The sequence below is a fragment of the Oncorhynchus masou genome, chromosome 16 (genome assembly GCF_036934945.1).
Source record: "Oncorhynchus masou masou isolate Uvic2021 chromosome 16, UVic_Omas_1.1, whole genome shotgun sequence".
Classification (NCBI taxonomy): domain Eukaryota; kingdom Metazoa; phylum Chordata; class Actinopteri; order Salmoniformes; family Salmonidae; genus Oncorhynchus; species Oncorhynchus masou.
In genome coordinates, this window is record NC_088227.1 from 46,670,113 (window position 1) to 46,682,410 (window position 12,298).

Below are 12,298 nucleotides of genomic sequence, written 5' to 3' on the forward strand. Positions count from 1 at the left end.
GTAATGAAACGATGCCTATTCACAACAGACTAGAGAATGAAACGATGCCTATTCACATCAGACTAGGGAATGAAACGATGCCTATTCACATCAGACTAGAGAATGAAACAATGCCTATTCACATCAGACTAGAGAATGAAACGATGCCTATTCACATCAGACCAGGGAATGAAACGATGCCTATTCACATCCCATATGTTGCCGGCCGACAATATTTGATATCTTGATACGTTAATAAATACACGCTGTGATCATTATGGGCATGTTTACCTGCCTCATGAGAGTAGATAGTAAGTCAATAGGGTTATGGGCTTGCTAACTGGCTAGCTACCAGCACGGTAGAACGCAGCACGGTAGAACACAGCACGGTAGAACACAGCACGGTAGAACACAGCACGGTAGACCGCAGAACGGTAGAACGCAGCACGGTAGAACGCAGCACGGTAGACCGCAGCACGGTAGACCGCAGCACGGGAGAACACAGCACGGTAGTAGGTAGCACGGTAGTAGGTAGCACGGTAGTAGGTAGCACGGTAGTAGGTAGCACGGTAGTAGGTAGCACGGTAGTAGGTAGCAGGTAGCACGGTAGCAGGTAGCACGGTAGCAGGTAGCACGGTAGTACACAGCACGGTAGTAGGTAGCACGGTAGTAGGTAGCACGGTAGTAGGTAGCACGGTAGTAGGTAGCAGGTAGTAGGTAGTACGGTAGTACACAGCACGGTAGTAGGTAGCACGGTAGTAGGTAGTAGGTAGCACGGTAGTAGGTAGCAGGTAGTACGGTAGTACACAGCACGGTAGTAGGTAGCACGGTAGTACACAGCACGGTAGTAGGTAGCACGGTAGTAAGTAGTAGGTAGCAGTTAGTACGGTAGTACACAGCACGGTAGTAGGTAGCAGGTAGCACGGTAGTAGGTAGCACGGTAGTACACAGCACGGTAGTAGGTAGCACGGTAGTAGGTAGCACGGTAGTACGGTAGTAGGTAGTACGGTAGTACACAGCACGGTAGTAGGTAGCACGGTAGTAGGTAGCACGGTAGTAGGTAGCACGGTAGTAGGTAGCACGGTAGTAGGTAGCACGGTAGTACACAGCACGGTAGTAGGTAGTACGGTAGTACGGTAGTACACAGCACGGTAGTAGGTAGCACGGTAGTAGGTAGCACGGTAGTACACAGCACGGTAGTAGGTAGTACGGTAGTACGGTAGTACACAGCACGGTAGTAGGTAGTACGGTAGTAGGTAGTACGGTAGTAGGTAGCACGGTAGTAGGTAGCACGGTAGTACGGTAGAAGGTAGTAAGGTAGACGGTAGTACGGTAGTACACAGCACGGTAGTAGGTAGTACGGTAGTAGGTAGTACGGTAGTAGGTAGCACGGTAGTAGGTAGTACGGTAGTAGGTAGCATGGTAGTACGGTAGTAAGGTAGACGGTAGTAGGTAGTACGGTAGTAGGTAGCACGGTAGTAGGTAGTACGGTAGTAGGTAGCATGGTAGTAGGTAGCACGGTAGTAGGTAGTACGGTAGTACGGTAGGTAGCACTGTAGTAGTGGGCACGGCAGTAGGTAGCACGGCAGTAGGTAGCACGGCAGTAGGTTGCACGGCAGTAGGTAGCACGGCAGTAGGTAGCACGGCAGTAGGTAGCACGGCAGTAGGTAGTAGGTAGCACGGTAGCACGGTATTAGGTAGCACGGTATTAGGTAGCACGGTAGTAGGTAGCACGGTAGTAGGTAGCACGGTAGTACGGTAGTAGGTAGTACGGTAGTAGGTAGCACGGTAGTAGGTAGCACGGTAGTAGGTAGCACGGTAGTAGGTAGCACGGTATTAGGTAGCACGGTATTAGGTAGCACGGTATTAGGTAGTAGGTAGTACGGTAGTAGGTAGTACGGTAGTAGGTAGTACGGTAGTACGGTAGTAGGTAGCACGGTAGTAGGTAGCACGGTAGTAGGTAGCACGGTAGTAGGTAGCACGGTAGTAGGTAGGACGGTAGTAGGTAGCACGGTAGTAGGTAGCACGGTAGTAGGTAGCACGGTAGTAGGTAGCACGGTAGTAGGTAGCACGGTAGTACACAGCACGGTAGTAGGTAGCACGGTAGTACGGTAGTAGGTAGCAGGTAGCACGGTAGTAGGTAGCACGGTAGTAGGTAGTACGGTAGCACGGTAGTAGGTAGCACGGTAGTAGGTAGCACGGTAGTAGGTAGTACGGTAGTAGGTAGTACGGTAGTACACAGCACGGTAGTAGGTAGTACGGTAGTAGGTAGTACGGTAGTACACAGCACGGTAGTAGGTAGCACGGTAGTACACAGCACGGTAGTAGGTAGTATGGTAGTAGGTAGTACGGTAGTAGGTAGTACGGTAGTAGGTAGTACGGTAATACACAGCACGGTAGTAGGTAGTATGGTAGTAGGTAGTACGGTAGTACACAGCACGGTAGTACACAGCACGGTAGTAGGTAGTACGGTAGTAGGTAGTACGGTAGTACGGTAGTAGGTAGTACGGTAGTACACAGCACGGTAGTAGGTAGCACGGTAGTACACAGCACGGTAGTACACAGCACGGTAGTAGGTAGTATGGTAGTAGGTAGTACGGTAGTACACAGCACGGTAGTAGGTAGTAGGGTAGTAGGTAGTACGGTAGTACACAGCACGGTAGTAGGTAGCACGGTAGTACACAGCACGGTAGTAGGTAGCACGGTAGTAGGTAGCACGGTAGTACACAGCACGGTAGTAGATAGCACGGTAGTAGGTAGCACGGTAGTAGGTAGCACGGTAGTAGGTAGCACGGTAGTAGGTAGCACGGTAGTACACAGCACGGTAGTAGGTAGTACGGTAGTAGGTAGCACGGTAGTACGGTAGACGGTAGTACACAGCACGGTAGTACACAGCACGGTAGCACGGTAGTAGGTAGCACGGTAGTAGGTAGCACGGTAGTAGGTAGCACGGTAGTAGGTAGCACGGTAGTAGGTAGCACGGTAGTAGGTAGCACGGTAGTAGGTAGCACGGTAGCAGGTAGCACGGTAGTAGGTAGCACGGGAGAACACAGCACGGTAGTAGGTAGTAGGTAGCACGGTAGTAGGTAGCACGGTAGTAGGTAGCACGGTAGTAGGTAGCACGGTAGTAGGTAGCACGGTAGTAGGTAGCACGGTAGTACACAGCACGGTAGTAGGTAGCACGGTAGTAGGTAGCACGGTAGTACACAGCACGGTAGTAGGTAGTACGGTAGTAGGTAGCACGGTAGTACGGTAGACGGTAGCACGGTAGTACACAGCACGGTAGTAGGTAGCACGGTAGTAGGTAGCACGGTAGTAGGTAGCACGGTAGTAGGTAGCACGGTAGTAGGTAGCACGGTAGTAGGTAGCACGGTAGTAGGTAGCACGGTAGCAGGTAGTACGGTAGTAGGTAGCACGGTAGAACACAGCACGGTAGTAGGTAGTACGGTAGTAGGTAGCACGGAGTATGAGAAACACTCAGTGATTCATTAACATTACTATATAATCTAGTTCACAGAGACAGACAGACAGACAGACAGACAGACAGACAGACAGACAGACAGACAGACAGACACACAGACACACAGAGACAGACAGACACACAGACACACAGACACACAGAGACAGACAGACAGACAGAGACACAGAGACAGACAGACACACAGAGACAGACAGACACACAGAGACAGACAGACACACAGAGACAGACAGACACACAGAGACAGACAGACACACAGAGACAGACACAGAGACAGACACACAGAGACAGACACAGAGACAGACAGACAGAGACAGACACAGAGACAGACAGACAGAGACAGACACAGAGACAGACAGACAGAGACAGACACAGAGACAGACAGACACACAGAGACAGACAGACACACAGAGACAGACAGACACACAGAGACAGACAGAGACAGACACAGACAGACACAGACAGACAGACACACAGACACACAGAGACAGACAGACAGAGACAGACAGAGACACAGAGACAGACAGACACACAGAGACAGACAGACACACAGAGACAGACAGACACAGAGACAGACACAGAGACAGACACAGAGACAGACACAGAGACAGACACACAGAGACAGACACACAGAGACAGACACACAGAGACAGACAGACACACAGAGACAGACAGACACACAGAGACAGACAGACACACAGAGACAGACAGACACACAGAGACAGACACAGAGACAGACACACAGAGACAGACAGACAGAGACAGAGACAGACAGACACAGAGACAGACAGACAGAGACAGACAGACAGACACAGAGACAGACAGACACACAGAGACAGACAGACACACAGAGACAGACAGACACACAGAGACAGACAGAGACAGACACAGAGACAGACAGACAGACACACAGACACACAGAGACAGACAGACACAGAGACAGACAGAGACACAGAGACAGACAGACACACAGAGACAGACAGACACACAGAGACAGACAGACACAGAGACAGACACAGAGACAGACACAGAGACAGACACACAGAGACAGACACACAGAGACAGACACACAGAGACAGACAGAGACAGACACACAGAGACAGACACACAGAGACAGAGACAGACAGAGACACAGAGACAGACAGAGACACAGAGACAGACAGAGACACAGAGACAGAGACAGAGACAGAGACAGAGACAGACAGACTTACGCGGAGTGTGCTTTGGCGATCCTCATGAACAAGTCTTCATCTCCTCCTTTATCGGGATGGAACTTCAGGGACAGCAGACGGTACTGCTTCTTAATCTCTGATACAGACGCTCCCTGCACACACACACACACACACACACGTTCAATCCATATCATTTCTCTTAATGACGATGTATCTGTATGCGTCTGTCTGCGCGTGCGTGTCAGTGTGTGCAACGACAATCTAGAAGATTCTGCGCTTCTAACTTCGTGGCAACAGTTTGGGGAAGGCCCTTTCCGGTTTCAGAATGACAATGTCCCGTGGTGCAAAGTGAGGTACATACAGAATTTGTCCATCAAGATCAGTGAGGAAGAACTTGACTGGCCTTCACAGAGAGAGCCCTGACCTCAACCCCATGGGATGAATTGGTTCACCGACTGTGAGCCTGGCCTAATCGCCCAACATCAGTGTCCAACCTCGCTAATCCTCTTGTGGCTGAATGGAAGCAAGTCCCTGCAGCAATGTTCCAACATCTAGTGGAAAGCCTTCCCAGAAGAGTGGAGGCTGTTATAGCAGCAATGTTCCAACATCTAGTGGAAAGCCTTCCCAGAAGAGTGGAGGCTGTTATAGCAGCAATGTTCCAACATCTAGTGGAAAGCCTTCCCAGAAGAGTAGAGGCTGTTATAGCAGCAATGTTCCAACATCTAGTGGAAAGCCTTCCCAGAAGAGTGGAGGCTGTTACAGCAGCAATGTTCCTACATCTAGTGGAAAGCCTTCCCAGAAGAGTGGAGGCTGTTATAGCAGCAATGTTCCTACATCTAGTGGAAAGCCTTCCCAGAAGAGTGGAGGCTGTTATAGCAGCAATGTTCCTACATCTAGTGGAAAGCCTTCCCAGAAGAGTGGAGGCTGTTATAGCAGCAATGTTCCTACATCTAGTGGAAAGCCTTCCCAGAAGAGTGGAGGCTGTTATAGCAGCAATGTTCCAACATCTAGTGGAAAGCCTTCCCAGAGGAGTGGAGGCTGTTATAGCAGCAATGTTCCAACATCTAGTGGAAAGCCTTCCCAGAAGAGTGGAGGCTGTTATAGCAGCAATGTTCCTACATCTAGTGGAAAGCCTTCCCAGAAGAGTGGAGGCTGTTATAGCAGCAATGATCCTACATCTAGTGGAAAGCCTTCCCAGAAGAGTAGCTGTTATAGCAGCAATGTTCCAACATCTAGTGGAAAGCCTTCCCAGAAGAGTGGAGGCTGTTACAGCAGCAATGTTGCAACATCTAGTGGAAAGCCTTCCCAGAAGAGTGGAGGCTGTTATAGCAGCAATGTTCCTACATCTAGTCAGGTAGTGTGTGTTCGTCAGGTAGTGTGTGTTCGTCAGGTAGTGTGTGTTCGTCAGGTAGTGTGTGTTCGTCAGGTAGTGTGTGTTCGTCAGGTAGTGTGTGTTCGTCAGGTAGTGTGTGTTCGTCAGGTAGTGTGTATTGGTCAGGTAGTGTGTTACCTGGTCAGGTAGTATGTTCGTCAGGTAGTGTGTGTGTTACCTGGTCAGGTAGTGTGTTCGTCAGGTAGTGTGTGTTCGTCAGGTAGTGTGTGTTCGTCAGGTAGTGTGTGTGTTACCTGGTCAGGTAGTATGTTCGTCAGGTAGTGTGTGTGTTACCTGGTCAGGTAGTGTGTTCGTCAGGTAGTGTGTATTGGTCAGGTAGTGTGTGTTCGTCAGGTAGTGTGTATTGGTCAGGTAGTGTGTGTTCGTCAGGTAGTGTGTATTGGTCAGGTAGTGTGTGTGTTACCTGGTCAGGTAGTGTGTGTGTTACCTGGTCAGGTAGTGTGTGTTCGTCAGGTAGTGTGTATTGGTCAGGTAGTGTGTGTGTTACCTGGTCAGGTAGTATGTTCGTCAGGTAGTGTGTATTGGTCAGGTAGTGTGTGTTCGTCAGGTAGTGTGTATTGGTCAGGTAGTGTGTGTGTTACCTGGTCAGGTAGTGTGTTCGTCAGGTAGTGTGTATTGGTCAGGTAGTGTGTGTTCGTCAGGTAGTGTGTATTGGTCAGGTAGTGTGTATTGGTCAGGTAGTGTGTATTGGTCAGGTAGTGTGTATTGGTCAGGTAGTGTGTGTTCGTCAGGTAGTGTGTATTGGTCAGGTAGTGTGTGTGTTACCTGGTCAGGTAGTGTGTGTGTTACCTGGTCAGGTAGTGTGTTCGTCAGGTAGTGTGTATTGGTCAGGTAGTGTGTGTGTTACCTGGTCAGGTAGTATGTTCGTCAGGTAGTGTGTATTGGTCAGGTAGTGTGTGTGTTACCTGGTCAGGTAATGTGTGTTCGTCAGGTAGTGTGTATTGGTCAGGTAGTGTGTGTGTTACCTGGTCAGGTAGTATGTTCGTCAGGTAGTGTGTATTGGTCAGGTAGTGTGTGTTCGTCAGGTAGTGTGTATTGGTCAGGTAGTGTGTGTGTTACCTGGTCAGGTAGTGTGTTCGTCAGGTAGTGTGTATTGGTCAGGTAGTGTGTGTTCGTCAGGTAGTGTGTATTGGTCAGGTAGTGTGTATTGGTCAGGTAGTGTGTATTGGTCAGGTAGTGTGTGTTCGTCAGGTAGTGTGTATTGGTCAGGTAGTGTGTGTTCGTCAGGTAGTGTGTATTGGTCAGGTAGTGTGTGTGTTACCTGGTCAGGTAGTGTGTGTGTTACCTGGTCAGGTAGTGTGTTCGTCAGGTAGTGTGTATTGGTCAGGTAGTGTGTGTGTTACCTGGTCAGGTAGTGTGTTCGTCAGGTAGTGTGTGTGTTACCTGGTCAGGTAGTGTGTTAGATCAGGTAGTGTGTGTGTTACCTGGTCAGGTAGTGTGTATTGGTCAGGTAGTGTGTGTGTTACCTGGTCAGGTAGTGTGTGTTCGTCAGGTAGTGTGTATTGGTCAGGTAGTGTGTGTGTTACCTGGTCAGGTAGTGTGTTCGTCAGGTAGTGTGTATTGGTCAGGTAGTGTGTATTGGTCAGGTAGTGTGTATTGGTCAGGTAGTGTGTGTTCGTCAGGTAGTGTGTATTGGTCAGGTAGTGTGTGTGTTACCTGGTCAGGTAGTGTGTTCGTCAGGTAGTGTGTATTGGTCAGGTAGTGTGTATTGGTCAGGTAGTGTGTATTGGTCAGGTAGTGTGTGTTCGTCAGGTAGTGTGTATTGGTCAGGTAGTGTGTGTGTTACCTGGTCAGGTAGTGTGTTCGTCAGGTAGTGTGTGTGTTACCTGGTCAGGTAGTGTGTTCGTCAGGTAGTGTGTGTGTTACCTGGTCAGGTAGTGTGTTCGTCAGGTAGTGTGTGTGTTACCTGGTCAGGTAGTGTGTTCGTCAGGTAGTGTGTGTGTTACCTGGTCAGGTAGTGTGTGTTCGTCAGGTAGTGTGTATTGGTCAGGTAGTGTGTGTGTTACCTGGTCAGGTAGTGTGTGTTCGTCAGGTAGTGTGTATTGGTCAGGTAGTGTGTGTGTTACCTGGTCAGGTAGTGTGTTCGTCAGGTAGTGTGTATTGGTCAGGTAGTGTGTATTGGTCAGGTAGTGTGTATTGGTCAGGTAGTGTGTGTGTTACCTGGTCAGGTAGTGTGTATTGGTCAGGTAGTGTGTGTGTTACCTGGTCAGGTAGTGTGTTCGTCAGGTAGTGTGTGTGTTACCTGGTCAGGTAGTGTGTTCGTCAGGTAGTGTGTATTGGTCAGGTAGTGTGTGTGTTACCTGGTCAGGTAGTGTGTTCGTCAGGTAGTGTGTGTGTTACCTGGTCAGGTAGTGTGTTCGTCAGGTAGTGTGTGTGTTACCTGGTCAGGTAGTGTGTTCGTCAGGTAGTGTGTGTGTTACCTGGTCAGGTAGTGTGTTCGTCAGGTAGTGTGTGTGTTACCTGGTCAGGTAGTGTGTGTTCGTCAGGTAGTGTGTATTGGTCAGGTAGTGTGTGTGTTACCTGGTCAGGTAGTGTGTGTTCGTCAGGTAGTGTGTTACCTGGTCAGGTAGTGTGTGTGTTACCTGGTCAGGTAGTGTGTTCGTCAGGTAGTGTGTATTGGTCAGGTAGTGTGTGTGTTACCTGGTCAGGTAGTGTGTGTTCGTCAGGTAGTGTGTGTGTTACCTGGTCAGGTAGTATGTTCGTCAGGTAGTGTGTGTGTTACCTGGTCAGGTAGTGTGTGTGTTACCTGGTCAGGTAGTGTGTGTGTTACCTGGTCAGGTAGTGTGTGTGTTACCTGGTCAGGTAGTGTGTGTGTTACCTGGTCAGGTAGTGTGTGTGTTACCTGGTCAGGTAGTGTGTGTGTTACCTGGTCAGGTAGTGTGTGTGTTACCTGGTCAGGTAGTGTGTGTGTTACCTGGTCAGGTAGTGTGTTACCTGGTCAGGTAGTGTGTTACCTGGTCAGGTAGTGTGTGTGTTACCTGGTCAGGTAGTGTGTTCGTCAGGTAGTGTGTGTGTTACCTGGTCAGGTAGTATGTTCGTCAGGTAGTGTGTATTGGTCAGGTAGTGTGTGTGTTACCTGGTCAGGTAGTATGTTCGTCAGGTAGTGTGTATTGGTCAGGTAGTGTGTGTGTTACCTGGTCAGGTAGTGTGTGTTCGTCAGGTAGTGTGTATTGGTCAGATAGTGTGTGTGTTACCTGGTCAGGTAGTATGTTCGTCAGGTAGTGTGTATTGGTCAGGTAGTGTGTGTTCGTCAGGTAGTGTGTATTGGTCAGGTAGTGTGTGTGTTACCTGGTCAGGTAGTATGTTCGTCAGGTAGTGTGTGTGTTACCTGGTCAGGTAGTGTGTTCGTCAGGTAGTGTGTGTGTTACCTGGTCAGGTAGTGTGTATTGGTCAGGTAGTGTGTGTGTTACCTGGTCAGGTAGTGTGTGTTCGTCAGGTAGTGTGTATTGGTCAGGTAGTGTGTGTGTTACCTGGTCAGGTAGTGTGTTCGTCAGGTAGTGTGTATTGGTCAGGTAGTGTGTATTGGTCAGGTAGTGTGTATTGGTCAGGTAGTGTGTGTTCGTCAGGTAGTGTGTATTGGTCAGGTAGTGTGTGTGTTACCTGGTCAGGTAGTGTGTTCGTCAGGTAGTGTGTGTGTTACCTGGTCAGGTAGTGTGTTCGTCAGGTAGTGTGTGTGTTACCTGGTCAGGTAGTGTGTGTTCGTCAGGTAGTGTGTATTGGTCAGGTAGTGTGTTACCTGGTCAGGTAGTATGTTCGTCAGGTAGTGTGTGTGTTACCTGGTCAGGTAGTGTGTTCGTCAGGTAGTGTGTATTGGTCAGGTAGTGTGTGTGTTACCTGGTCAGGTAGTATGTTCGTCAGGTAGTGTGTATTGGTCAGGTAGTGTGTGTGTTACCTGGTCAGGTAGTGTGTGTTCGTCAGGTAGTGTGTATTGGTCAGGTAGTGTGTGTGTTACCTGGTCAGGTAGTATGTTCGTCAGGTAGTGTGTATTGGTCAGGTAGTGTGTGTTCGTCAGGTAGTGTGTATTGGTCAGGTAGTGTGTGTGTTACCTGGTCAGGTAGTGTGTTCGTCAGGTAGTGTGTATTGGTCAGGTAGTGTGTGTTCGTCAGGTAGTGTGTATTGGTCAGGTAGTGTGTATTGGTCAGGTAGTGTGTGTTCGTCAGGTAGTGTGTATTGGTCAGGTAGTGTGTGTTCGTCAGGTAGTGTGTATTGGTCAGGTAGTGTGTATTGGTCAGGTAGTGTGTATTGGTCAGGTAGTGTGTGTTCGTCAGGTAGTGTGTATTGGTCAGGTAGTGTGTGTTCGTCAGGTAGTGTGTATTGGTCAGGTAGTGTGTGTGTTACCTGGTCAGGTAGTGTGTGTGTTACCTGGTCAGGTAGTGTGTTCGTCAGGTAGTGTGTATTGGTCAGGTAGTGTGTGTGTTACCTGGTCAGGTAGTGTGTTCGTCAGGTAGTGTGTGTGTTACCTGGTCAGGTAGTGTGTTCGTCAGGTAGTGTGTGTGTTACCTGGTCAGGTAGTGTGTATTGGTCAGGTAGTGTGTGTGTTACCTGGTCAGGTAGTGTGTGTTCGTCAGGTAGTGTGTATTGGTCAGGTAGTGTGTGTGTTACCTGGTCAGGTAGTGTGTTCGTCAGGTAGTGTGTATTGGTCAGGTAGTGTGTATTGGTCAGGTAGTGTGTATTGGTCAGGTAGTGTGTGTTCGTCAGGTAGTGTGTATTGGTCAGGTAGTGTGTGTGTTACCTGGTCAGGTAGTGTGTGTTCGTCAGGTAGTGTGTATTGGTCAGGTAGTGTGTGTGTTACCTGGTCAGGTAGTGTGTTCGTCAGGTAGTGTGTATTGGTCAGGTAGTGTGTATTGGTCAGGTAGTGTGTATTGGTCAGGTAGTGTGTGTTCGTCAGGTAGTGTGTATTGGTCAGGTAGTGTGTGTGTTACCTGGTCAGGTAGTGTGTTCGTCAGGTAGTGTGTATTGGTCAGGTAGTGTGTGTGTTACCTGGTCAGGTAGTGTGTATTGGTCAGGTAGTGTGTGTGTTACCTGGTCAGGTAGTGTGTGTTCGTCAGGTAGTGTGTATTGGTCAGGTAGTGTGTGTGTTACCTGGTCAGGTAGTGTGTATTGGTCAGGTAGTGTGTGTGTTACCTGGTCAGGTAGTGTGTGTTCGTCAGGTAGTGTGTATTGGTCAGGTAGTGTGTGTGTTACCTGGTCAGGTAGTGTGTTCGTCAGGTAGTGTGTGTGTTACCTGGTCAGGTAGTGTGTTCGTCAGGTAGTGTGTGTGTTACCTGGTCAGGTAGTGTGTTCGTCAGGTAGTGTGTGTGTTACCTGGTCAGGTAGTGTGTTCGTCAGGTAGTGTGTGTGTTACCTGGTCAGGTAGTGTGTGTGTTACCTGGTCAGGTAGTGTGTGTTCGTCAGGTAGTGTGTGTGTTACCTGGTCAGGTAGTGTGTGTTCGTCAGGTAGTGTGTATTGGTCAGGTAGTGTGTGTGTTACCTGGTCAGGTAGTGTGTGTTCGTCAGGTAGTGTGTGTGTTACCTGGTCAGGTAGTATGTTCGTCAGGTAGTGTGTGTGTTACCTGGTCAGGTAGTGTGTGTGTTACCTGGTCAGGTAGTGTGTGTGTTACCTGGTCAGGTAGTGTGTGTTACCTGGTCAGGTAGTGTGTTACCTGGTCAGGTAGTGTGTGTTACCTGGTCAGGTAGTGTGTGTTACCTGGTCAGGTAGTGTGTGTTACCTGGTCAGGTAGTGTGTGTTACCTGGTCAGGTAGTGTGTGTTACCTGGTCAGGTAGTGTGTGTTACCTGGTCAGGTAGTGTGTGTTACCTGGTCAGGTAGTGTGTGTTACCTGGTCAGGTAGTGTGTGTTACCTGGTCAGGTAGTGTGTGTTACCTGGTCAGGTAGTGTGTGTTACCTGGTCAGGTAGTGTGTGTTACCTGGTCAGGTAGTGTGTGTGTTACCTGGTCAGGTAGTGTGTTCGTCAGGTAGTGTGTATTGGTCAGGTAGTGTGTGTGTTACCTGGTCAGGTAGTATGTTCGTCAGGTAGTGTGTATTGGTCAGGTAGTGTGTGTGTTACCTGGTCAGGTAGTGTGTGTTCGTCAGGTAGTGTGTATTGGTCAGGTAGTGTGTGTGTTACCTGGTCAGGTAGTATGTTCGTCAGGTAGTGTGTATTGGTCAGGTAGTGTGTGTTCGTCAGGTAGTGTGTATTGGTCAGGTAGTGTGTGTGTTACCTGGTCAGGTAGTGTGTTCGTCAGGTAGTGTGTATTGGTCAGGTAGTGTGTGTTCGTCAGGTAGTGTGTATTGGTC

The 12,298-nt window shown here is 49.1% G+C and overlaps 1 protein-coding gene across 1 annotated transcript in view; it reads right to left on the reverse strand.

Moving 5' to 3' along the window:
• The window catches only part of sec63 (SEC63 homolog, protein translocation regulator), a 64,372-nt gene that overhangs the window by 30,437 nt on the left and 21,637 nt on the right, over window positions 1–12,298 (reverse strand). The window contains exon 4 of the mRNA XM_064991785.1: window positions 4,669–4,781. Coding sequence (XP_064847857.1) covers window positions 4,669–4,781 — 113 coding nt within the window. The remainder of the gene's footprint in view (window positions 1–4,668; window positions 4,782–12,298) is intronic.